The 27623-nt window shown below is 40.4% G+C and overlaps 1 protein-coding gene across 7 annotated transcripts in view; it reads right to left on the reverse strand.

Annotated features, from left to right (window-relative positions):
• Positions 1 to 9819: 9819 nt before the first annotated feature.
• The window catches only part of ENPP2 (ectonucleotide pyrophosphatase/phosphodiesterase 2), a 106844-nt gene continuing 89040 nt past the window's right edge, over positions 9820 to 27623 (reverse strand). For 4 of the 7 annotated variants that reach the window (XM_004743486.3, XM_004743485.3, XM_004743489.3 and 1 more), the window contains 7 exons: positions 23646 to 23720; positions 22216 to 22352; positions 21034 to 21169; positions 20101 to 20178; positions 16919 to 17051; positions 15033 to 15189; positions 9820 to 10420 (listed from right to left, as the gene is read on the reverse strand). In XM_004743486.3, the coding sequence (XP_004743543.1) occupies positions 10250 to 10420; positions 15033 to 15189; positions 16919 to 17051; positions 20101 to 20178; positions 21034 to 21169; positions 22216 to 22352; positions 23646 to 23720 (887 nt within the window). In that variant the 3' untranslated portion in view covers positions 9820 to 10249. The remainder of the gene's footprint in view (positions 10421 to 15032; positions 15190 to 16918; positions 17052 to 20100; positions 20179 to 21033; positions 21170 to 22215; positions 22353 to 23645; positions 23721 to 27623) is intronic. The other 3 variants (XM_004743491.3, XM_004743488.3, XM_004743487.3) reach the window with 1 other exon arrangement.

Raw genomic sequence — 27623 nt, forward strand, 5'->3', positions numbered from 1 at the left:
AGACTGAACAGGAGAGGCATACACTTTCTGGAACATGTAGAAATGGTCAGGAAGTTACAGTCTTTGCTCAAGGCCATTAAAAAAAGAAGAAGAAGAAGTAGTGTCATAGAACATGACTGCTCTGCCCCCCCACATGAGTTATCTCCACTTCAGCACATCAGTCACATCAGCACTACATATGACCTGTAACACACGGGTAGCATGAGTTCACATGAAGCAAGAGTTATGTAAGGAACTGGGGGTTTTGCTGAATAGTCCCGTCCATTGTTGTTGTTTTTCCCTTTCTTGGGCTTATGTCTCTCTCTTATGTAAGGAACTGGGGGTTTTGCTGAATAGTCCCGTCCATTGTTGTTGTTTTTCCCTTTCTTGGGCTTATGTCTCTCTCTCATGCTTCTGAGTCAATAGTTGTGCTTTCTCACTTACCAGACTCAGCAAGGGGAGCAGACATATGGGCCAAGGGTGGAAATGTCTAGCAAGATTCTCTCTTACAGCTGCGTTTCATCTGCAGCTCACATGTGCCTAGATGAACCAAGGGACAGATGCCCTCCCCATCTTCCTCTTGGCCAGTGTGGTGGGACAGAAGGTGAGGCTGGTCGCCTTTCTGTCTTAAGAGAATTGAAGCTTCACTTTGCAGACAGCAGCTTGGTCCTTGGAGGCACAGGAGGTGTTACCTTTGGAAGGCTTACGCTCAATATTTTCTGATGGCCAGTACGTCACCCCACTCCTGGATCTGGGGGACATGGCACCTCTCCCAGGCTCAGAAAAGAGCAAGGGATTACTGCCAATATTTCAGTCCCACTGGTGCGATGAGATCGCACCTTAGTGCAAATCCATCATTGAGCTCCAAAGCAGTGACTTCCTCTGCCTTTTCCAAAACCAACACTCGACTATTTGATGAGTCATCGGTTCCCTGACATTTGTAGAATAAGCTTGAACTTCTCCCAGAGGGAGGAAAATTATACTGTGATCACACCACATTCTGGCTCTCCTTTGCCTCCCCTTCTTCTCCAGCCTCTACAAGCAAGGAATCTGTGAGCTTCACAGTGGAAGCCTCTGGAGCTCCTCTGATCTAATTCAAGTGAATGAGCTGAGCTGGTCTGTGGGTTTGCAAGAAAGAAAGGAACTAAGGCTCTCACCAGCCTCATGCAAGATCTGGACACTCAGGTTTATCCTTATAACTGAGAAATCTCAGGAGGAACGTGATGGGACCAGTTGCTAGATTAGTATCAGTTATGTGTTTGTTCACTATTGCCCTTGAAGGGTGTGGGAGGCCAGGTTAGAGTCAGTCAAAGACCAGTAGTTACTGATGGCACTGGGAGGGAGCTCATAGGAGGATATGACGGTGCCCAGGAAGGTCATGGACAAGATGAATTAATGGAGGTGGTAGTGTGGCAAAAAGAAGTTGAAGCAAGAGCTTTGAGATGAAGCAGTTAATGATGGTAGAGGGGAAAGGGGGCTGTGTCACTACGACTGCTTTCTCAGTCTGGGGTTGATTCTTATACCTTAATCTGCAGAAGGACAAATGGAAAAAATGACCAGCTCCTGTGTGAGTCTGAACTCTTTCAATTATGTGTCAAATTCAAGCCCAAACCAGCTGAAGTAAAAAAGACATTTGTTGGCCCATGAAAGGGTTAGTGGTAATGCTTGGCTTAGGCAGGGAACCAGGTTGTTTCTCTTTACCTTGTTCTATGCCCACTATAATACACCATATCTGGAGTGGTCTTTTTCTCCAGGAAGAAGAATATCTCGTTCCAGCTTTACATCCTCCTGGGTTCAAGTCTAGTGGGAAAGAGAATCTCTCTGAATGTTCGAGCCAAAGTCCCACTGTGTTTCTGGTCCTGATTAGGTCCCATGCCATTCAGAACCACTCACTGTGCCCAGGGAGAAACAAATCAAAATTGGTCAGGTCTGAGTAATATGCCCATAAAACTGGAGTGGATCCTTATCACTCAAATTGTGTGAATCCAGAGTGATAAGGGAAGGTGGTATCTTAGGAGGAGATTGGAGTTCTTCTACCCAAAGGGGTAAAGGTGGATCCCAGTAGCCAAAGACACTGTAAATTCCCCTCACAGTTTACCGAGTCTTTTTTATAATCTATATATTCTGATGGCTTCAATGAAGATAAACAAGAGTCAACTAAATAGTCTGACTGATGTGACAGTTTAATTGTGTGTGTGTGTGTGTGTGTGTCTGTGTGTGTGTGTGTTGGCCAATCTTCATGCCAGCTTTATCGCAATTATCTAATAGAATTCTCCTAATGCTCCCTTGAGGTAGGTGCTTTATTAACCTCATTTTACAGATAGGAAAGTGAGCTTTGGTGAAGTTAAGCTACTGTTGCAACTTTTCATTGCTAATAAGTGAATGAGTCAATATTCTCAACCAGCCCAACCTAAGCTAGAGATCGTGTTTGAAAATTAAGAATCATAAAATCTGGTCCAGAGTTTTCACAAGGATTTTCTCTTCATAATCCCTGGGGGACAAGACGTCTTGCCCACAGTCAGGTAGGGAATATGTGTAAAAGAACCTATATAATTTAAAATCACATAAAAGAGCTAGAGTGCCCAGATCTCTGCTAAGAATTCCTTGAATTTATTTTGTCTCAAAGTTAAAGGAAGGCAAAAACTTGACTACAAAGACAAAATGTCACTGGGTTCTAGAATTCAGTCCATCTTGCTGGATGAGTCAAGTCTCTCCAAGCAGCTGACTAGGGAAGAAGAAATACAAAAGGAATAAAGATCAAGAGGGAAGTGTGAGAAGAGATGGGTATTGAAATGCCCAGCCATTGTCAATGTCTCTGGGCAGCAAAAATGTAAAAGCAATTTATGTTATACATATTTTGTTAAGTAAGGTAATTTGATGTTCTTTTCTCCCTATGAAAATCACTTAAAACTCCTTGTTCTTAGGCACTCATCCATTCCTGGGACATTTATCAAGTTCTTATTGGATAGCAAGAATACACTGATGCATAATGGAGACTTTTTTAAAATTTAAATTCAAATAGCCAACCGATAGTACATCACTAGTAATGGAGATTATGATCCAAATAGCCCCAGCCAGGGAGGAAGCAGTGGCAAACACTCACCAAAAAGTGTCAAGATAAATATCTCTTTGATAGATTGTGATGGAAACACAAAGATGGGAGTAAATAATCTTGACTTTGGAACAAACTATTGGTGAAAGTTATATAAAGAATTCTACATTTAAATTGAGTAGACAAAAAAGTTAAGAAAAAATAAATAAATTGAGTAGATGAAGATCCAGAGATTGGGGTGGAATGGGATGTAAAGTCCAGAAATTCAAAATTACAAAATTCTAATCATTGACTTCAGCTAGAGAGATTCTCCAACTTGCTCTCCTTTTATGTTTGAGACAAGGCACATAATTCCAAAAATTAGTGGCAGCTTAAGATTGAGAACCCTGGTTTTTAAATTCATGATTTAACCTGGGGCTTATCTTACTGCTGATTCATTGAATAGCTGATGAGTCATTGAATCAGACATAATACTAGGTGCTGAATACTCATTATCTCTACTTTTCACAATATCCAAAGTCGTACCTATGACTATCCCTATGTTACAGGATGAGCTGGTCATAATGTGAGAAACATGTCTGAGAACCAGCACATGGTGGAATCCAGACTGGAACCCACATCTGATTTCAAAGCCATAGAGTCTTTCCTCATGTCCCTGATTCAGGCTGTTTATGTGAAAGGGGACAGTGGAGAGGCCGGACTCATTTGACCAAGTCTGAAACTGGGTTTCAGCAAAGGAGGGGAACAGGACAAAAACACTTCAGGTTTCTGGCTGGGGTATTTTCAAGGCCCAGAGAGGATGTCACCAACACAAAGAAGAAACAGAGTTCTCATTTCAGGAAGACAGAAGTTGTGAGTAAGATGGGGGCCTCTAGATTACCATTAGATCTTCATCTCAGCCCAGTTTTTCACCCATAATGGCATTAACTGTCTCAGAAGGTGAAGAGAGAATGAGGTTCATCAGTCACCATCTATCACTTGATGATAAGAGACCCTTCAGAGGCACTATGCAAAGAGCTCTGAATAGATAATGAATGAGACAAGATCTGCCACTTTGGAGATGAGGGAGATAAAGAGATTAAAGTATAACACTGGCTAAAGTTACTAAGAGATGGCAAACAAAGCCCTATGCAAGGAAAGAGATGAAAGATGATTGAAGATTATTACATGAGGTATTTAGGGGACTCCTGGGTGGCTCAGTGGGTTAAAGCCTCTGCCTTCGGCACAGGTCATGATCCCAGGGGCCTGGGATTGAGCCCCGAATCGAATCGGGCTCTCTGCTTGGCAGGGAGCCTGCTTCCTCCTCTCCCTCCGCCTGCCTCTCTGCCTACGTGTAATCTCTGTCTGTCAAATAAATAAATAAAATATTTTTAAAAATGAGCTATTTAAGATGCAATGCCTTTCCAAAGGCAAAGTACTAACAGAAATGTAAAATAATATAAACTAGCTCCTCATGGTTTGCCCAAAACTTTCCTGGTTTTAGTACTGACAGTCCTTCAATCCAAGGCATCTGGTAACCCTACATGGGGATCAAAGTCAAATGCCTAAAGACAAGCAAAGTAAATTGATGTAGTAGGGCAAGTTGGAGAAAAACAAATTGAAACAAAATTAAAATGCAAAACACAATTAAAAATGGAATTGTACACTATCTAGAGTAGAAAGAACAATGGGACAGGTGGTGATCCAAAGCAGCAGTTAGGAACTATCCAGCCAACCACCTGTTTCTATCTGGCTACAACACTTAGAACAGTGAAAAATTTGTCATGGTTGGGAAAAAAGCCAAAGAGCAATATTTCTTGATGCATGAAAATGAAATGAAATTGAAATTTCAGTGTCCACAATAAAGTTTAGTGGGACAAAGCAAAGATTCTTCTTCATTGACGTGGTGCCCATGGCTCCTTTTGCACCTACAATGGCAGAAATGAGTAATTAGAAACTAGATGGCAAAACCTTTTATGGAAAATATTTATGGCCAACCGCTGTTCTAGAGAATGATGGCCTTAAGAGCAGCCAAATGAGCTTCCACTGATTGTTGACAAAACAATAGCTTTCAGGGACTAACCAAAAAACTCTTAATGTTTTAAGAGAAGTCAAAAAGCTGGATTTTTATGTGAAATCTGTTGATTTTCAAATTTGGCATCTAACTCCTTTTTTTAAAATACCCCATGGGCACAACAAAGCAATCTGTGCTTTGTATCCAGACTTCAGGCTACTATTTTGCAAAGTGTGATGTACACAATGTGTGCTATGCTAACACTTACCCCAAGAGGTAATTCTATGAGTTCCTTAATTTGAAGGCAGATCTATTACTACTGCCTTCATCAATTGTTTTCAATTTCAAATGTGTTTGCCATGCAACTGCTTTACCCAGTAGTGCTTTTGCAGGGTTGTCAAATCTCAACAGCCTGTGCAAGCTTTTTCCCATCCTAGATAGAATCAAATCCTCCCTCAACTCTACCCTCAGCCTGCATTTTTGTCTATTTATCCTATTTCTTATGTCTTATTTCTTCAAAGAGTTGTGTCTACTTACTGCCTCCAGTGTACTCTCCCATTTTCTCCTCAACCCAGTGCAATTTGACCATTCTTCAGGCCACTTCACTGAATGTCCTTTCAGGATGGTCAAAGATGACCACCTTATTGCAAAATTCAACAGATGCTTTCAAATTCCCATCTAACTTCTCTCTGGCATTTGATGTCACTGACCACCACCTCCATGTTAAAAGTATCTTTATCCTTGAGTTTCATAATACCCACTGTTTCCTAACTCTCAGGCTGCTCTTTCCATGCCTTTTTCTTTTATTTTCTGAGCTTGATTTTGTCCCAGTAATATTTATTAAACACCTGGCATGTAGCAAGCATGGTGCTAAGCATTTTCCAAATGTAGCTGGTAGATATCTCACTCCACAGGAAGTAGAACTTTATTTACCTTAAATAAATTTCATTTCTAATCTATGTGTCCAGCTTACATGGCTTACATCATGTTTTCATTTAGTCTTTCTTCAGGTTCCCTCCATCCCCCCCCAGGGTGATGCCAGAATCTAGTAAAGGAAAAATGATATGAGAAGTTCAATTGATGTGCATATCTTCACTGTGCATGTGTCTAGGTCCCTTAAGGTTTGTTGATTTCCTGTTTTCAAGCTCTGGCCAGGACCCCCAGGGCCTAAGATTCCAGCTCCCCAAAACGATCACATAGCACATCCTGGAGTGGAACCATAAGCTCAGATCCACAGACTGCTCTCCAGTTCTGAATCCAAGGAAAGGACCCTCCTAAAAGCTATTTCTTTTCACCTATTCAGTGGATTTCTGTTTCACAAAAGAGAAATCTATTCATTTCAGACTACTTCAGCTCCTTGTCCCTCTTCTGCAAAAAGACCCAAAGCCAAAAAAATACTTCAAGAGGGTATATCTTCCTTGGTGGGAAATAGAGATAAAAGTGAAGGAGCAAATTTACAAATTAGGTTTCAATGAGATATCCTACCATAATTCTTACACCAACTCTGAGAAATAGGTATTATTATCGGTGTTTTACAGATGAAAAAATTTGAATTGGAATTTATGTTGCCCAATATCATGTAATTGCAAATTTATTTGAGAGAAAGAGTGCAAGTGGGGGAAAGGACAGAGGGAGAAGGAGAAAAATCTCAAGCAGACTCCGCAATCAGAGCCGAGAGCCCACTCGGGGCTCAACCTCTCGACCCTCAGATCATGACCTAAACCGAAATCAAGAGTCAGACTCTTAACTGACTACACCACCCAGGGGCCCTGGCAAATCTTCAGCTTTTAACAGTGGCCTGATACGGCCTGTCCCCTTGCCTCTAGCCTGAAATGTTGGTGCTCTTCCTTTTCCAGAATGCTGCAGAAGGTCTTTAACATTCAATCGCTCAACGGCACACTGATCACCACTTGAGGTTTTCTGGGAGCAACTACCTAAATGCAGGGAAGGAATTAGAGGGAACAGGGCCCAGTGTCATACAAGAACTTGAGTTTTGCCTGCTCCCAATAGCCAGAATGCAAAATTTCAAAGGGCAGGGTCATCCATTTTATATTCCATTTTATATTCCAGCCAAAATGGAACATCCCTGCCAAGAGGGGTCAAGGACATGTGCTTCCTAAAAATGCAGCCCAAACAGGAACTCCCGCCACTCTTGGTGGGACCTCCGGCAATGTTCTATTTATCCCCAACCTACAAACTCAAACATCTAACACTGGTTCCTCACTGTCCCATACTGTCCCTCTGCTCAAGTCATGGGAGAATTCCCATTGCTTTAACCACTTCCCACCCACAAGGCAGCCTGGTCCTGACTCAGCAGAGACACAGTGAGAGACAGTTGAAGTGAGAGAAATCCAAACAGGAGGAGTCATCGGGACCTACCGCACCCACCCTCTTCCCAACCACCACGAGGAATCATGGGCACTGGATTTGGGGGCAGTGGCTCTTGGGGCAGTTCTACAAACCCAACTGGCCCCAAACCTTACTTTTGTTCAGAGCTTTTTTTTTTTTTTTAAGTTAACTCTCCTAAAAACAATTCCGAATGTTTTTCCTCTTGGGAAACTATGTGGCTTCTTTCCTGGTTTACACTATTTACAATGAGCTCATTTTAGAGGCAGTTTCTGAATCCATCCCCATGCACAGGACCACCATGCTAGCGAGCCGCTGGCAACTTGCTCAATGAAAGCATGAATGGACTAAGGTCTCAATATAAAAAAATAACAAATACCCCAACTTAAAATAGTCTTTCAGGCCTCATTTTAATAGAGGCCCTGTCCATTCAGGGACTTTTGTAAATAGCCCCACAATTAATGACATGTGTTTATCGGCAAAGCCACTCACCTGAAATACAGAGTGGTTGATGTTCTCTCTGGGGATAAAGTTTATTTATGAGAAAGAAAGATTTGACCTCCAGATAAAAATAGAGCAACTAAATTTGCCACCACTCACCCCAAAAGCCTCGCATATAACCTATTTTGAGAAGAGTTCAACTTGAGGTGATACAGAAAGCCAGCTAAGCAAGGAGGTTGCAATGGTTGCCGCTATTAACAAAAAACAGAATTGACCCCTCTCTTCTAATGTTACTGTTGGGAAACAGCATCATAGCACTTAATAGGTATCAGGTGTATTTTATACAGAATTACAGTTAGAACATACCATGTCATTGTTGCAGATGTATGTCAATAATACTGAAACACTAAATCAGATTCTGCCTCACCTTTGCTTGACATTTCTTCATTTTCCATCCAAATGCCTCAGTTGGCCTCTAAGGATCTAGTCGCCTGGTCCCTATCCACCTCGCCGCTGTGCTCAGGTACATCTGTCTCCTTTTGGGTCCTAACACATTCCAAGATCTTTCCCACCCCCAGTCCTCGGCCACACTATGCTTCCCGGTCCCTGCCCCTCTCACCCTCCAAGTCTTGGCTGTCAAGTCATCTACAAGGCTCTTCTCTTCCTACCCCTTGTCCCCCTGCACCTGTCTAATTTCTTCACAGCATATACCACAAGCACAACATCAGGAACCACATCTATATTTTGCAATGTTGTCCCCAACAGAAAGTATCAGTCCCAGCATGTAGCAAGTGATCAGTACATCGTTATTGCCTATCAGATGAAGACTGGGTCATATTCCAATTCATTTCTTTCATACTTTCACCCTCACGCAAACTAAAAAGCCCAATGCAAGCATTCTTCCCCATTGCCATCCTCATTTTTCTCCTTTCTGTAAAATCTCCCCTGAATTCCTCATTTTTCAGTGTTTAGAGACAAGGCATACAAAGGGCTAGAGATATGCGTGGAACATAGTGGGTGCTCGGTAATTACAACAGTCTTTAGTATCTTCGTGTTCACTTATTCCCAGGGATTCCAACAGCTGGTTTCCAATTATGGCTTTTTTCCCTTACTACTGTTGTCATGGTTCCCATATCCCAGTCAAACCTCTCCTACTTCTACTGTAATGGGTTTTTTATTTGACACAATGTTCTCCTTCTTAATTTTTAAAGGAAACAAACTTTATAAAAATTAAAACCCCATTTCACTGACCATAAAAGGGACAACTATAAAAATTCACATAATCAAAACAAAGCCGTATGTTTTCCTCTTCTCTTTTTTAAAGGGGGATTAGCAACTATTAGAGATATGAGGACACTAATGTGATCCTTTCTCCAAGACACAATCAGAAGGACTGAAAATCTCTCAATGACTTCCTCACTCTGTGTTTCATTACTTAAAGCTGTGTCCATCTACAATCACCCCATCTACCATTACGACCCTTGTCCTATTCTATTATTACTAACACTTTTCATGTGGCATTTATTATTTTCTATCTAAATGGGTTAGTTACACTTTTATAACTATCCTCCATCGCACTATCTTATTTCTCTTTATATCCTCCATAGCTCATAGGTTGACCTTAAGCAAAATATATCCTTAAGAGAGTCTCAGTTGAGTTTAATACGTAGAGCTTTGAACCAACTTATCAAAAGAACCTACTCCTCCAAAAGTCAAAATATTTTTGAAAGAGATTGGTGAGAGAGGGTATTCAGAAGTTCTTCTGGTTCCCCTCCCCCTCTGCTCTCCTGATTTCTCAGAGATGCGTACCTAAACTATTTCATCCAGGCCCCTGTAACTGAATATCATGGATGTCTCTTTGACTATTTGCATTCTATTCAGCGAGGTAGAGAGCTCAATACAAAAAAAAAAAAAAAAAAAAGAGAGAGAGAGATGCTTTTTATGCATGAATATACCCGAAGCAAACCCTCTAAGTTATAAGTGAAACAAAGGCCAAATAAACCAGAAAAAAACTGAATGTGTGATTTATTATATTTAAGATTGGTCTATAAGGCTTAAATATGTCTGTCATAATTAACAGTAAATGAATGCAACTTTACAAAATCAGTATTTTGATACAGTACAGGACTACATGTGGCAATTGTGCATTGGAAAATTAATATTTCCTCAATGCAAATATCAAATTTGCAGCACCATTTAGAAGCTTCCACTAAAAATGCAAGCTGCAGTATTTATTACAAGCTCTACTCAGAACACAAGACTACCTAAATCAAGCGTTAGAGAAAAACAGTGGAGTCATTCAGGCGTAACATGTCAGATTTGGTACAGGATTAAAATACTAACATTTTTTTTAATGTCCTGGTTTCAAATTAATAAATACAAAAACAATATAAAAATATACACCAGTTGATAAGACTGCACTGCAGGTGATCAGATAGTTAGATCTCACTCTCATATGTATGCAGGTATGTCTTTAGTGCCAGAATTTCTGGATAGCTGCGGCTTGTCTTTCGGAAGAAATCCAGACTGGTGAGCTGTTCGATGTCCCGCACCCGAGCGGTGTGCATCTTCATGAGTTCTTCTACCCATTGTGACTCGTCCTCCGAGCTCTGCAGTGGAAATAGAAGACAATCAGAGCCAGACTTTTCCAGAGCAGGTTCTCCAAACAGTCAATTTGCTGCGAGTCCACAAATGAGCCCTCCATCCTCCTGAACCCAGAACCGGTGTGTCTTGTTCCTTCCTGGCCTCCGCAGCCACTCTACCACATTCCTGCTGGGAATGTACCACAAATACATGCCCTTGGCTGTGAATGTTTTCAACAGCAATTAGCTGTACCAGATAAATGAGACATGTGGTGTGAAAGGGCATTTGACTCAATAGGTTTTCAGAACATAAAATTACAAAAACAAAAGGCCCTGGAGGATTCAGCAATGTGTTTCTTTCCCCGCTACTGTTAAACCACACAGGTGAGCACAGAGCAAGGGTAATCTGGAATGCTCTTCTGGCTCCTGAGGAAAGCAAAGAGCTGATGCCCCACGCACAAAATCTCACACGTGCTTTCTTAGTCTTTCAGAAGAGCCCACAATCGAGTACATACATGGTCTATCAAATGACAAGGAATTGATATTTTTAATAATGAGTTCAACTTAAAGCAGCTCAGTAGCTACATCTGGTGCATTAAAGTCCAAGAAACCAAGGTTGGAATTGTGGCTTTATGACTCCCTAAAGAGGAGACCTTGGCCAAACTACTTAACCTCTCTAGGCTTTCTTCATTGGTTCCCATGGTAAATAATGCTTACTTCATCAGCTTTTTTGGATAGTGGGAAGAAGAAGAAAAAGGAAGGCGGGGCGGGGGGGGGGGCAAAGATAAAGTAAGGAAACAGCATCATAGAAAAAAGGAAGGAAATCTCTTTCTGTCTTAGCAATTTGCCAATATGGCCTCCTTGGCACAAATTCCAATGACGGATGTTCAGATGTCCCACACCAAATAATTCATTCATATCTATGATGAAACTAAAAAGTAATTCAGGAGGAGTAGTACTTTGCACTTTATAAATATCTTCTTTCACTTTTGTGAGAAGTCAAGAGAAAGAATGAGATCTGAGAGCACTGAGAATTCTGGGGGATAAGCCTACCTTCATCAGTAGACCTGAGCAAATAATTTCATTCCCAAATGCCGCCCAGGATTGCAATAGCTCCCAAGAGCCATTCTACAAGTTGGAAGGGTGGCTGTGTGTCCCAAGGCTGAGCATGTTCAAAAATGCCCTCGCCCAACTCCTTCACCGCACGTGTTCTCAATGAATTCACCACCAAAGCCCAAGAACCTGCAATGGGTTTTCTCGGAAAGCTCCAACCCACACAGACCTGGACACAGGGCTCTAGCAGCTTTTGCCAGTGCTAAAAATGTACCACGAGGGTGTTGGTTCAGGAAGCTGAGGGCCTGGTCATCCCAGGCAAAATGAAGAAATAGGAAGAAATTGCTTTTCAGGCTGGGGAAGTAAGGATTTTAACCCTCCGTGCCCCACCCTCCTAACCCAAGCTAACCAAGTTCTCTACGATTCACAGGAAGAGACAAGCCTAAATATAACTCTGCCCACAACGGTACTGACCAATCCTCACTGTGACCATATAATTAACAAAGTAGGAGGTCTCCAAATGGATCAGGACCCCCTCAGAGTAAGTAGAGTAAGCATGAAGCTATATTTTGGGAGAATTTTCATATTCAACTCTTTATTTGATTTTTCAGTGGTCTAATTTCTCTTTTGTAAATGCAGTCACTCAAATGTACAAAGGGGTGGAAAGGTTTTTCCTAATTTAAATACTGGCCTGCTGCGATTATAAGGATTCAAAGAAGAAAAAAAATTGTCTTTTGCTATTTCTTTCCTTGGGAAGTAATTTGCCAATTTCACTTGAAGGGCATTTTCTTCTGGTTCTCACATGCAGAAATCTCACCTGCCACTAGTGGTTAGGAAATACTGGCCATACAACACAGGAAGAAAATATCTTCTGCCTGATGCAAGCTGGCAATCCACAGAAATATTTGCTAGGGGAGACTCTGGTGTGAAAGGCAAAACTAGGAAAATTCAAATTAAAGTTCATGTGCACCAAGGGAAAGGAAGGAAATGCTTTCAAAATAAATAATTAAGAAGATAAATGCGAACAAAAAGCCCACCCATCAACTTGCTTATTGTCTTTCTTGCTACAGACATTTACTCTTCACCTACCTTTTCTCCCTGACTTTCTCCTAAATAAGTTTGTGATTTCAACCCCCAGCAGTTGTAAGGTGACCTTCAAAGCAAGGACAGGCATCTGTGCAGGCAGAATAAGCATAAGACACAGGCTCGTCACGAACTCTACAAGAAATATCTTTAAGTTCTATGCAGAGTCCAGAGCCAGAAAGGATCGGAAGACCTGGGAGGATGTCTGTGGATTCCATTTGGCAGTTGTGCAATTTGGGGTGACTGAAGATGCCATTGAACTGAGCGTCCCATCACCAAATTCTCCTAATGACAGAGAGACCAGAACATATGCTCCCCAGGAATCTGTGTGTACCTTAAATGGCCCACTATCAGTCTGGAATGTCTTTGTAGTCTTCTGTCTTAAAAATGCATGGCAATTTACAATTTCACCCCATAATATATGGGGTGGTTTTTTGTTTGTTTTTTTTTTTTTTTTTGCAGAAATTTCCACCTCCCCATAAGCTTGTAGTAAAACTCAAGTCCAAAGACAGTATATCATGTTTTGCCAAGGCATTACATCACGCTGGTACACTGCTGGCTACACTTGTGGTTATGAGTAATCAAAATGGAGGACACTGAGCTAATAAATTGACAACCGCCTTTCACTTTCAGTTCCCCCGCTTCTCCACCTCCCATCAAATTACTGATAAGATCTTACCGATCCTTCAGTATTATACTGCTGCCTTCCACCCTCTTTTTGAAATTCCCAAGACCATAGCTTCACTTCCTGTTCTATGACCTTAATCAAATGAATCTTGCCAAAGCACTTTGAGCACCATGCTTGACCCATTCCAACTTCAATTTATCTCCCTAAAGCCTAAAATGTTGCTGTTATGTGTCAGCATTTTCCATAGCTATGTAATGCCTGTGCAACTGAAGCTTCTAAGGTCCCAAGGTTCTGCTACGGAAATCTGATAAACTTGAAAGAGGATGGGCTTTTGAAGTCAGAAGACTTGAATCTGAAGTTCTGCTCTCCTACTGACTGTCCAGGTAACATTGGATCATACTTTTCCTTTATTACCTAGAGCTTTCAAAACAGTGAATAAAATGGGAGTGGAGGGAAGACCATATATGCCTGCCTGGTAGAGTAAAGAGATGATTAGAAATAATTTATGAGGAGGAACGGCACAGTTCTTGGCTGGCAACTCAGACTCAGAAAATGGCGGCAGTGATTACCTCTGCCACTATGGCTACTATGGCTACTATTTTTATTTCAAGTTTGACTCCAAAAACTTTTCAAATCTTATGTCCCACCATTACCCTCATTTTCAATATTCTGGTCAAGCTTCATTAGCTTTCTTGGCCATATTTCAAATTTCCATTTTTTCCTGTATTGCTTACTTGGCTTTGGATATATCCACAGTTGCCATCTTTACCCACAGCTGAAGCCATAGTCCAATAGCTACCTTTCCCATGCAGCTGATAATCTGTGGTGAAGCCATTTTTTTAATTCAATTAGTCAACATATAGTACCTCATTAATTTTTGATGTGGTTTTCAATGATTCATTAGTTGTGTATAACACCCAGTGCTCATTCTTAGAGCTCTTTGCCTTTTGTAGCCGTTTCTGCCCCTGTTTTATTTGCTCTGGCCCACAACAGACCCCTAGAGTAGTAAGTATGTTTAGCAGACTGCTGCTTTACCCACCACAACTTACACAATTTAGGAACTGAGTAGGATTTGTGACTAAAACCCTCTTCCCTAGATTACATTCCTGCTCCTTGTAGTCTATAAAGCAAAATCATAGGGACTATTCTAAAATCAATCTTGGACTGCAGCTGTTCTGTCACATTAAAGAGATCTGGGGAAGAGATGTGATCGGTCCCCAAGTGTAGGCAGAATGAGCCCAGAGCCAGGAGCCCACAGCACGACTCCATCCCCTGCCAAGGTGTTCCTCAAGATGCCTTCCTGCCTCTGTGGACAAGTCATCTGTGCTATTTGAGAATGGGGTCAGAGTCACCTGTTACAACTGTTCTCATAACTAGCAGTAGGTAAAATATCTGATTTATAATGTCTTTATGCCTCTGTGTATGTATCTTTTAAAAAGTTCTTATTAGAGACACTTTCAAACATCCACAAAAGTAGAGACTAATATAAAGAACCCCTGTGAATTCTTACCTAGTTTCCACAAGTATCACAATGTTGTTCCTGTCATCTTACCTTTACAAAGTATGTCTCTTGCAAAAGCAAAGACATTTGGGTACTTTGATCAGTGGACAAAATCGAACACATAATTAGAGCCACAGGAAATAACACCCTCACACTCTTCCTCCCCACACCCTTACAGGGAAGGTGACAAAGCTATTCAAACACCAAGTCCCCAGGTGATAAGTCAGGTTTTGTTTGGATCCTTTCTTCGTTCTACTTGGTTACACTATATAGTCCAAAAGGCTCATAGTAAATGTGTAAGTTTCCCCGGTGGGAATCTACATTAAGAAACAAAGGTGACTTGTTTTTTAAAGGACTTGGTCTTTTGAACTCACATTGCAGCTCTCATCATTGTCAGGTCGGTGAGGGAGGATGAAGGAGGAGACGGAGAGGGGGCCGTCACACTTGTCGGCCGGCTGAGTGAAATCCAGGCAGCTGGTGATGATGCTGTAGTAGTGAGTGGGTATGGGAATAGAACTGCCCTCCACGTACCTGGAGGGAGAAGGAAAAATAAAATGACCACTGATGTAGTTTGTCGTAGTAGCTTTCTTTTTTAAATGGTGACCAATGAATATTGTCTAAGTCATTAAAATTAACTCCCATTCAACAGAATCATTTTTCACTTCTAAGAACTAGCCTTCTTCTGTGTTTTGAACCTAATGCTTTTGCTGCCAGAATCCCCTCTTTCTGTAGACTTGGCAGAGTGAAAGTGATGGTCCAGGCAAAGAAAACAACACAAGCCAAGACTTAGAAGCTAGACAGGATGAACATATCAAGAGAGTAGAAATATGAGGCTGGAAGAGTCAATAAAAAGCCATAATTTGGGGTGCCTGGGAGCTCAATCTGTTAAACATCTGCCTCAAGGCATGATCCGAGGGTCCTGAGATCGAGCCCCACATTGGGCTCCACGCTCTGCCTCTCCTCCCAACTTGTGCGTTCTCTCACTACCTCTCTCTCTCTCTCTCAAATAAATAAATAAAATCTAAAAAAAAAAAAAGAGCCATAATTTGGTGACTTCTGAGGGCTAAGTTGTGGGATTTGGGCATTATGGTTTAAGGAGTAAGACCTCATCAAAGGTTTCTGTGCCAGGAAGAGTCATCACGAGATCCCATGTTTCAGGAAGATAGCTTGCACAAAATTGTGTAAAGTGGACCTGAGGGAGGAGATACTGGAGAAAGGGGAATAACAAGCCCTTTCAAACCACAATGAGATGCTGAACTTGGTACAGAGACCTCATTTACTCAAGGAAATACTAAGGACTGATGAGCTAGTGATGAACCAAGAAATTAAAAAAAAAAAAAAATCTTTTCCAGTAAACTGAAGTACAGAAACTCACAATTCCTTACCTGGTTTTTATTAATTTCAATCATTTTCAAAATATATGATTGAAATATGATAACTTAATTTTGGCTAAAACCTGTTACAATGATTAGCAATAAAATAAATGTATAAATAAGATGAAATTTCTCTTATGGATGATGAGAAAAAGAGTAGGAGAACTGCTGTTTTATTAATTATATATATGAAAAAACAGCTTTTTATTCCTAAGTATCTGTAAAGCACAATTAAACCCTCCCATATTTTGTGCCACTCTCTGTTTCATGCATGTATAGAATTAAATGACTTCTAAAGAGGGGAGGCTGGGTGGCTCAGTTGGTTAAGCAGCGGACTCTTGATTTCCACTCAGGTCATATCTGAGGATCCTGGAACTGGGCCCCGTGGCGGGCTCCCTGCTCAGTGGAGAGTCTACAACCCCCCCTCCTTCTGCCTCTCTCCCTCCACTCATTCTCCATCTCTCACTTTCTCTCTCTCAAATAAATAAATAAAATCTTAAAAAAAAAAAAAAAGACATACTGAACCAGAAAATCTAAGGGATTCCAAAAGCCCCCCCCCCCACAAAAAAATAGAGATAAGGGAAAATGATCATCTTTCCACTGAAGAGTTGTTAAAGAATAAATGACAAATTAAAAAAAAATCTTTTGGTGCATTTCTCTCATGGAATGGAAAAGTCTATGTTTTCACCACAAAACTCCATTCCATTCCAACCACCATTACCATGTTTCATCAAAGGTCCAAAAGCACCAAAGAAGTCATAAGGAGATTCAAAGAGCAAAGGATTTCAGGGGTATCAGCTCTTCTTGAGTGTGTGAATATTTGAAAAAGAGCCCTAAGTGAGCTCTTAGAATTTAAAACACACCCTGAACAGAAATGACAAACTTACTGTTTGATTTTATCCTGTGTGTCATGTAAGCCATCGTAGTCATAGTCAAAAATTGGTCCACTTATCACATTAACTCCATTTCTTTCTGAAGCATATTTCTTCACCAATACCCTTTGGAAATAATTCCAAATTCCTGTGGGGGGAAAAATTCTGTAATTTATGAACAAAAACTCCTTGCTGTGGTTGAATTCTCTTTAGGATGCATTCTACAAGCCAAAGGTCACAAGCCAAGAGACAGTAGAGCTGTTGCGATTCTTGAAAAGAATTCTCCTTGAAGTATCAGCTGTGTGTGGGTCATTTATGAGCCAGCAAAGGGAAAGGTATGGAGACATTGGTAGGGGAGTTTAGCTCACCTAGCCCAGTGAGTCAGGGAAGGGTTTCTCACTGAAATTGCTCCTGAGTTCTGAAGGATAAGTGGGTGTTTTCTAGGCAAAGTGGTGGAAACACACCAGGCAAGGGAACCGTGTGTACAAAAGAGGAAGTACAGTGTTTGTGAGAAACTGAAAAAAAGGCCTTCATCTACCTTTTCTTCCTTCCTTCCTTCTACAAGCTTATTTCCAAGTTTGTGTCTCTAGCCCTTCAAAGGAGCTCCAGATGTGTGATTCAAGCATGCATTTCATGGTCCTCTTGAATACCTAATAATCATGGCTAGCAAAAATTTATCAGAAGAGAATTCTTGGTCTTCATTCCCAATCCTGCTTGAACTTCTGGCATCTCCATCAGTTAATTTCACTCACTCACTCACGTGATCAGGTCCAAATCCTAGGAGTCATTGTCAAGTGGCTCCTTTCACATACACGTGAACAAGCCCTTCCAGGTTTACCTCTGTAATACTTTCCCATCATCCAAACCTGACCACCTCTCACCATCTTCACAGCATCCAACCCATCTCAGCTACTACCTTCTTAGCAAAGAACTACCGCAGAAGACAGCTTCCCAGTTAGAAACCCTTACTTTTGCACATCCCATTACGTAACAGCCATTGGGATTATTTTGCACTGTAATCAGATTGTTTCACGTTCTTCCCAACTTCCTGTTCTAACATTCCAGGTGGTATCTTACTGTAATTAGAATAAAGTCCCAACTTTCCACTGTGGCCCCTGCCTGTCTGCATAACTTTACTTCCTACTTCTTTCCCCCTCGGGTACATGGCTTTCGTCCTGCCTTCCTCTTCGCCGAACTTGCTTCAGACTAAGCTTTTGCATTTGCTCTTCCCTTTGCTGGGAAACCTCCCTGATCTGTGCACGTCTGCTTTGTCCTCCTTCTTCATTTCTCATGTTCAACATCACCCCTGGGAAGGACTTCCCTGCTCATCTTAGCTCCAGCTTATAGTATGGTCAGTCGGACAGATGGAAGGAAGCAGAGTGGGGGAAAAGGAAAAGTGAAAGAAGGGAATGACAAGAGAACAGGAAAGGCACGTAATGAGCTGGTTCTAAGATGTTAGGTATAACTTAACTGCACTCTGCTCTACATGGGGATGGGGATGGCGAGGTTCCAACGATTATCACTTCTTATCTCCCCTTATTAAAAAGCACTTGGCTATTTTTCTCATGGTGCTTCTACTGTTCTTTATACCTCCTGATACTCTACTCTGAATGAGAAAGACAGAGCAGCCCCCCAGAGCCCAAATGCCCCAGATATTTGTAAGCGAGAAAGGAGGCCAGGGGGAGAGTATTTCAAACGTTAAGCAGAAAAACTGGAAAGGCAGAGAGGGAAAGAAGTAACAATGAGAACAGTCAAAAGACCAAACCCACAGACATGTGGCATGTGAAAAAACCATTCCCCTAGGGAAGAACAGGGAGCCCTCTGTGAAAGGCCTCTTGCCATGCCAGCCTCAGGGTGGTACTGTGTGTTTCCTTTATTACACTTGGTCAAAAGAGCATCAGCAAAGAATAAAGAAATCCTGGAAACCCTGATTTGTGGAAATTAAATGAAGATGCATTCCATGTAATATGATGGCAAATGTATCTATGTGGATTTCTGAAACATTTCTCAGTGGGGCCTAAGAAAAAACCCAGGAAATCTCCTTTTAAAAGCTTACTTTAATTTTCACTCATAAGCCATGGATTCTAAACCCTTGAATAAACCTTCACTTACTAGCTAGGACATCAAATAAACATTTTTTTTTTCTCTAAATGATGTTGGCCATTTCGCTGATGTCAAATTGGTGGAGATTGGTACTTTTGATGGCACTCTACCGTCACATGTTTGGATTCTGAAACTTTATTTCAGCCCCAAGGGTCCTGTAACACAGTCAGTGCTTCTTTGCCAAGTGGAAGCTGGTAGAGGTGCTTCCCTTTCCTATATTTTCTATAAGCATATAAGTCTCTTCACGGAAAGGGAGGTAAATGTTATTCCAGAATGTTTTCTCTATCTCTGAATACATGGATGGATGGATGGATGGATGGATGGATGGGCAATTGAGTGGATTCTTTGTAATCAGAAATAGGAAATGGATTATTCTGGCCATTGGACAATTAAGTCATAAACCCATATAAGCCATAGAGATCATGCAATCAAATCTCATAATTTTATAAATGAGAAGTTAAATGACATTTTTATGATTATATAGCTAAGTGGTCTACTCGGGGGACTAGAACTTGGCTTTGGGGGCAGGGCTTGCTATGCCATTCATAGCATCACTATCATCCACCATCATGTCATATATAAAGAAATTACAAGTGTTCAATGAAACTAGAATAATTTTCAAAGCTCTTTCTGGATTTCACAGTCAACAGTCAGAATACATCATCACCATCAACCCTAAAAGAGAGAAGTGCTAGTAGCTTTTAACAGTCAGTAAATAAATGTAGGTGTTGTTAAATGCCAAGTGGCCTCCATAACAGTTGATTAAGCTTCTGTCTTTAGCTCAGGTTATGATCTCAGGGTCCTGAGATTGAGCCCTGCATCTGCCCCCCCCTGCCCCCCCCCCCGGCTCAGTGGGGAGTCTGCTTCTCCCTCTCCCTCTGCCCCTCCCCCCCGACTCCTGCTCTCCCTCTCTCACTCTCAAATAAATAAACAAAATCTTAAAAAAAAAGAAAGTTTTTAAAAAAATAGAAAATATAAACACATGAAAGATACTATTATTATAAAAATTAATATAGAGGTAGAAAATGTAAGCAGTAAATTTAGAAATATTTCTTTTCATAAGTAGTAGTTTACTAGGTAAATATCAGACTTACGTTTGAAAGCAGGGTACATCGGAACCATATTGGTTACCAGGAATGCATCATATTTAGCTTCTGGTGAAGAGCTCAGATCTAAACATTAGGCAAACAAACAGTGTCCATCATTTACCAAAATCTACATCAATAAAAAATCAATTTTCTAAAATGGTCCAAACAGCATGAAGTAAATGGCGAATGGATCTACTCCTTTATTTCTACTCATTCCCTACTTGACACAGCATTCCCTGCTTCCCCTCCGACCCAATCTCTTTTCTTCACCAAGAGCTCTCTCCCCAAAATTTTTACAATGTTTCTTCTTCCTACAGAGTTTTGGGTCAACTAAGTATTATGTAAAAGAATTCCTTGATTTCACTAGTCTAATTTGGACTTAAAAATGTCATCAAGCTACTGAGAAATAATAAAAACACTTCCCATATTCTTAAGCGACCACCTGTATAGAATTTAAAACATTAAAGTCTTAATGATAAACTATTTCACTTTCAGGTTCCCACTTAATGATGTGAATGAAGGCTCATTATTATTTCTTTCCCTCTCTGCTTTTCCAGTTTTTCTGCTTAACATTTGAACTACTCTCCCACTGGCCTCCTTTCTCTCTTACAAATATCTGGGGCATTTGGGCTCTGGGGGGCTGCTCTGTCTTTCAAATTCAGAGTAGAGTATCAGGAGGTATAAATAAATCACATATAAATAAATATATATATACAATGTATATTCCCTTGTACTTCAAAATGCTCCTAGAGAACAGGATTTGTGAAAGGTGGTCTCTCTTCTGACTGATTTTTGGAAAGATCCCACAGAAGTTCACCTCTTCAATCTCTTCAGTGTTTCTCCAGAAAAAAACATGAAGACCACTGAAATCTTAACAGTCCAAATTCCAGAAAATAACATCCCTCAAGAATGGTCAGATCCTGATGTTCTATAACTTACAAGGAGGGAAGAGGAATCCATAGGACATCTGTTTATCATTTTTGTAGGCCAAACAGCTTTGACTGAAACTCGGAGACACGCGGACATCAGGCCGAACGCAGCTGGTCAGGTACTCAGGGACGCCCGAGACCTCTGCCTGCATGGTGAGTCAGAGGTAGTTAGGAATGTCATCACAAAGACTTTGCTGAAGCAATGGGGAACTACAGAAGCCAGGCTGAACCAAAACCCCTCTAGCTTTCCCTAGAGCTCATACTCTGATATCCTGACTCCAAAACAAAAGCCTCAGTTTCAAATACAGTAAGCCAGGAATTTTCAAACTCCTGTATTATTTAGTGACAGAACTCTTTTATCAAAATCCTAAGTAAAACAACAATATAAAAAGCAGAAATTGCACGGTTGAAAAAAATGGGTAGGATTCCACTGAAGATAGCTTAAAAAATAAAAATAATAATATAGACATATCATCTATACAAAGAGATACTGAACATACAGCTGTACCAGGGGCACAAATGAACAGGAAGCTGGGTGTGCAGCACCGGAAGTATTCACTTTCTAATCAAAAATCAAAAACATGCCTCAACTGCCAAATACATTTTTTTTATTCCAGATATAAATTTACCTATCTCATCTTCACCAAAACTGAGACGCCCAACATCTTTATTAAATTAAATCTTTATTAAATATTTTAAATCTTTATTAGTTAATCTTATTAATCTTTAATTAAATTAAATCTTTATTAAAAAAGAAGAGGTTGGCAGTCAAGGACGCCATGCAGGGGTGAGGCCAGGGGTATATGGGAACTCTGTGTCCCGATGCAATTTTGCCGTGAGCTTAAAACTGCTATAAAAAAAAAATAAATAAATAAATAAAGGCTATTAAAACAAACAGCCAAATCTGGGTGTCTTCAGTAACTACTGGGCAACAGCAAGCAGAGTTAAAGCGATGACAAGCATTAGAATCCTCCCTTCGATGTGTCGATAATTGAACATATTCCCGTGAAGTTGTTAGAACATTGAATAGAGCCTAATGCAAAATATCTTGCAATAGATTCGATGTCAGATTTCTTTCATCAAAAAAAATTAAAATCTTTTCCAAGACAGATTTCTGTTAAGCAAGCAATCATTACGTGAGTGCAAGGCACGTAATCGCAAGACGAATATAAAACCCAACTTTTTCAATGACCTGTTTGGAAATAGTGTATGATGTCCAGAGTGGCATTAGGAATATTTCACTATAACCACTTTCAAAGTCAGTGTGATATAAGATATCATATCTCGTCCGATAAAGCACTGCGGGCCGACCGTAGAGGAGGTGTCTCTCTAAGAAAAAGAAAATAGACTGTGTTAAACACACATTAAACTTTACAACAAATGTGAAAGAAATATTGGAAGAGTCAAGTTGTCCAAAATTTGCTTGCTTACTTATTAATAGTGTGGTTCCTTCTTCTTAATTTAATCAAGTTAGTTTTCCTAACACTTTGTGGTTTATCTGACCACCTAAGCATGGGTCAAAGCTCACTGTTACCAAAAGTATTATGTAAATGCCATATTTGTGTTGAATGCTTTTTTTTTTAGTTGTAAAGAATTTTAATCTGTAGAGGAAGGAAACATGATAGTAAATATTACAATGATTCAGCTCAATGCAAAGTCAATAGGATTATTACAGAATTCATTCATTTGACCCCTGAAAAGGCTCATCAAATTAACCAATGATTTAATTAAGAGGAAGGCACTCTTTGATCATTATTTGCAAACTGCAACTCAAATGATGCATTATTTCAGCATAAACGGTGAGTAGTAATGAGCATTTAAAGTAAGCAGCTTTGTCACATGGAGGAGAACTCTTTAAGTAAGAACTTAAAGGAACATGTATAGATAAATTAAGTGGGCATTCAGGAGGGTCCTTTAAATACAGAAAAGGGAACATCATTACGGACCAAAGAATTCAGTTAAGACCCAAGAATGGGGACCTCCAAGAGAAAGCTCTCCTCTTGGGGGGGGGGGGTGTCTAAAACCTTACTCTCTTAAGAAGAAGAGAAGTGACTTTATTGTGCAAACCTTTATTCCACACCCACGATAAATGCCTGGAGTGTGAGCTGCCCGTTTTGGATAGGCTAAAGTCAGAACTTCCATAGATTCTTGGAAATTGAACGGACCAAAATGTTTAGAGATTGAGGCTGAGGCAATTCACAATTCCCTAAGTGATCATCAAAAAAATTTTTATGATTATTTTTATTACAGGAAATCAGTTCCGGCAATCACTTATTAAATTATGTATACATGTTGCTTTAATTAAAGTATTACCATTCTATGCAAGTAACAGAGAAAACTCTTTGTAGAATGTTTTGCAAGACTTTCCCAAGTAGAACTGCTGATTTGAGGCAAAGTGACCCACACTGCTATCGCAAAAGCCTGGCTTCTTCAGCATTGCAGTAAAATGGAGAAGCCTTGTTCAAGCTGCCAAATTTGGGGACCCACCCTAAGAATTAGGACATACTAGGATAACCTTATATAAATGAAATATAATGAAGAAATAAGAAGCCAGCAAATCATAACAGTAGTACTTGGGGACAGTTAACCAAGTCAGACTTTCCTTCAAAACTCAAACCAAACCTTTTCTAGGTTCAAAATTTCCATTAACGTTTTCCTTGTTTTCATTTTTGCTGCCTCTGAACTTCCTGGTTTCAGCTGGAAGCAGAAGTATCAAAATTCTTTGAGAAGCTATTCTCTTTTTATCATTCAAGTTTTAATGCTTACCAAACACATTCCTCCAAATTCAAATGCAGGGCTAGCATTCAATCTATCCCATTGAGAGACAACAAAACGGCAGCCATGTTTTTCCTTGCAACACCCCTCCTAAGATCAGCCACCAACAATAGTCTTGGGCAGTCTAGGTTCCACCAAATCTGGCCTCCTCTCCAGTCCTCATTTACTTCTGCGAAGCCTGGTTTATTTATAATACTCTGGTCATTATCATCCTTAGCAATTCTATGCTGATTTGTTTTCTTTCTACCAGGAATGGCTTCTCCAGCAGTCCTGTCACTGATCTCCCTTCAAATTTTTCATTAATGTATTCTCTCTTTTCAAACATTTACTGAGCACCTTTTTTGTGCCAGCCCTTGGGCTATAGTAGAGAGATACTGGGCCAAGATAATGATGAGAGAGTTCTTACTGATGTAGGAAAGATGTTAGGGTTCAGAGTTGAAGGCCAAGAAAAGATTCTTGAAACATCTTTGGTGCAAAAAGGTGGTTTTATTAAAGCACAGGGGCAGGACCCGTAGGCAGAAAGAGCTGCCCTGGGGCTGTGAAGAGTAGCCCCGATTATCTACTTTCAAGTTGGGAGAGCTGTTAGGATAGCATAAGTCTCTAAGGAATTTGAAAGCAAGGTTTCCAGGACCTTGAGGGGGCTAGCTGTTGTTAGGAAAAGGCCATTTATCTAATAAAACCTTAGTCATGAGACCCTTCAGATGTGTATCAGTGGGTCATATGCTTGGGGGATGATTGCCAACATGTATCTTGGGGGGTAGAGATAAAGGAAATTTCCAAAGGAATTTTTACATGTTAAAGTAGACTTGCAGGATCCTGGGGGATCAGGCTAAGATTGCCTTTTGCCTTTAGCAAAGTATCAACTTCGAAGCAGCTGTGTTCCTAGAGGAATGTCACTCTGCCTGTTTCAAGGACTTGTCAATGGGCTATAAGTGGTCAGGAAATTTAATTTTTCTTTTGCCTCTGTTTCCCACAACATTACCTTTGAAAAGCTCACAGTTCAATGGGAGAGACAAACATAGCACAAATAACTCAAGTGCAATAATGTATGAACTTCATCAGAGATATTTACAGAGTGCGATGGGAACCCAGAGCATCATGACTGCCATGGATGGGGGTGACATGGCATCAGTACAGTCCTTACAGAAGGTAGAAAGCTAAGCCTGCTTCCCTAGCATAATTGTTAACAGTGCCCCTTTCCATACTCAAATGTGGATGACAAATAACACGCTCACATAGTCCAGCGCCCCATGGAAGAGAAATGAAGGAGCGAGGGAGAGAGGAAAGGAAAAGTGATATGTTAAGATTCACTTTCTTCTGAAAGATTTCCCCAGTTGAGCGTCTCCATCTCTATTCACTCTTCTGCTCTGAATTTAGAGAAATGTGCACTTCAGTTGTGCCTGGGTGGCTCAGTTGGTTAACGGTCTGCCTTTGGCTCAGGTCATGATCTCAGGGTCCTGGGATCCAGCCCTATGTCAGCTCACTGTTGAGTGCCTCTCCCTCTGCCACTGCCCCTCCCCCAACTTGCGTGCTTTCGCTCTCTCTCTCTCTCTCCCTCAGATAATTAAATAAAATCTTGAAAAAAATTAAAAAAAGAAATGTGCACTTCATCATAGCTCCCAAGCTAAGCACAACTGCTGTTTTGGGCACATATCTGATCACAAACATATCATTATGTGACTAATTTCTTAACTATTAACGGGTATATACAGCATGAAGGAAAAACAATACAGTGGTTTTGACGGTTTCCTAAAATCTAACCAATTTCCCTGATTATCCCAAAGAATTTACCCAGGTCTTCCTAAAGCAGAATTGTTTCATCTAAGAAAGAGGTGAAATAATCTTTGCAGAAAGAAACACAAGTTTTGTGGTCCAGAGTCAAAATTTAGATTTTCCTTTTTCAGTTTGTCAGAGTAGAAAAGAACCACTGATTCTTGGTCACAGCCTGACTCTGCTACTCTTTGTAACATCTTGGACAAGCCATCCATTGCATTTCTGTTTAGCAAAGAGTTCCTGCTTGAGCCATAAAACTGTACTTGAGTCTCAGTCTCTGGACACATAAGCTCTTCATCTTGAGACCAGTCATCCCAGAGAGGAGACTGCAAGTCTCCACTTGTGAAATACGTTCCTCTTCATTTCTTGTTATGGGTCTAGACTCCATGTCTTCTCAGCCTGGGTTCCTGTTCCATGGAATTCCAGACAGAGTCTTCATTCCATACCCCAGTTCCCTGTTTACAGTAATCTCTGGCATTTTGGGTACATGCTAAGGTTCTCCTCCAGATACCACATTTGGCAAAATACTGTGAGGCAAATCTTTTTAAGTGGTGTGGACTTCCTCAGGGCTCATTCTTTTGTCTTCCAAAATTTGGTCATTCAGACGTTGAGTTTGTATTTCTTTTCCCTCCTCAGCTTCCTGATTCATATTCCCACAGATTAGGAGGCTGACTTGAGAACCACATGAAAATCTCTCTTTTTTAGTCTTTAAAAAAAAAAAAAATTCACCCCTACGTAATATGCTGTTGGATTTTACCACATAATCTCTATCCAAGGTCTTTCCTTTTCCTTCACATCCTTTCTCCTCCTTTCCCTTGAAGGGCCTGCTATCATTTATCACCATGTCAACCTCCTCTGAGATTTGATTCAATGCCTGTCAATGTCCTGTTCTTTCTTATCTTAACCCTTAATATACTATGCTGTAATTCATCAACCGGCTAAATCTCATGATAAAATAATAACTTCATGAGATAAAGATTTTCTCTGTTTTGTTCATCATTGTATCTCTACCTCTAACAATACCAAATGCATAATATCTACCTGGTAAATACTTGTTGAATACATGCATGATTGTATTATTCTTTTTTAAAACACGGTTCTTTATGACTCTCAAGAACTAACTTTTTATATATGACCTGCTTAATAAAACCCTGAAAGATACACTAGCCAGATCAGTATCATCTTCATTTTACTAATGAAGGAACTGGAGGCTCATGATTTGTACAAGATAATTCAGCTACAAAGCAGTACCCAGAATGTAGGCCTCTATCCTCCTGGTCCATTATTCCTCTTTAGCATTTTGGGCGGCCTCCAAATCGATGCTAACTCCTGGGTTATCTAAGGAGGGCATACTGGAATTAAGATCTGGCTACTCCCAGGCATGAGTTCTGCCTGACTCATGCTTGGCAAGAAGCTAATAAGAACAGCAGTGCCTTTCTCAGTGCCTTGAGAAAGAAAAACAAACATGGAGGCATCACAATTCTGGACTTCAAGTTATCTACAAAGCTGCAGTAATTAAAACAGTATGGTACTGCCACAAAAATAGACCCACAGAACAAAGGACCAGAATAGAAAACGCAGAAATGAACCCACAACTATATTGTCAATTAATCTTCAACAAAGATGAGAAGAACGTCCAATGGAAAAAGACAGTCTCTTTAACAAATGGTGTGGGGAAAACTGGACAGCAACTCACAAAAGAAAGAAACTGGACCACGTTTTGTCACCATACACAAAAATAAATTTGAAATGGATTAAAGACTAAATATGAGATAAGAAATCATTAAAATCCTAGAAGAGAACACAGGCAGTAACCTCTTTGACATCTGCTATTGCAACATTTTTCTAGATATGTCTCCTGAGGCAAGGGAAACAAAAGCAAAAATAAATTATTGGGACTTCATCAAAATAAAAAGCTCTGCACAACAAAGGAAATAATCAACAAAACTAAAAGGAATGGGAGAATATATCTGCAAATGATATATCTGATAAAGGGCTAGTATGCAAAATATATAAAGAACTTAAACAACTCCATACCCAAAAAACAAATAA

This window comes from Mustela putorius, unplaced genomic scaffold (assembly GCF_011764305.1).
Source record: "Mustela putorius furo isolate JIRA1106 unplaced genomic scaffold, ASM1176430v1.1 tig00000228_pilon_pilon_pilon, whole genome shotgun sequence".
Lineage (NCBI taxonomy): Eukaryota > Metazoa > Chordata > Mammalia > Carnivora > Mustelidae > Mustela > Mustela putorius.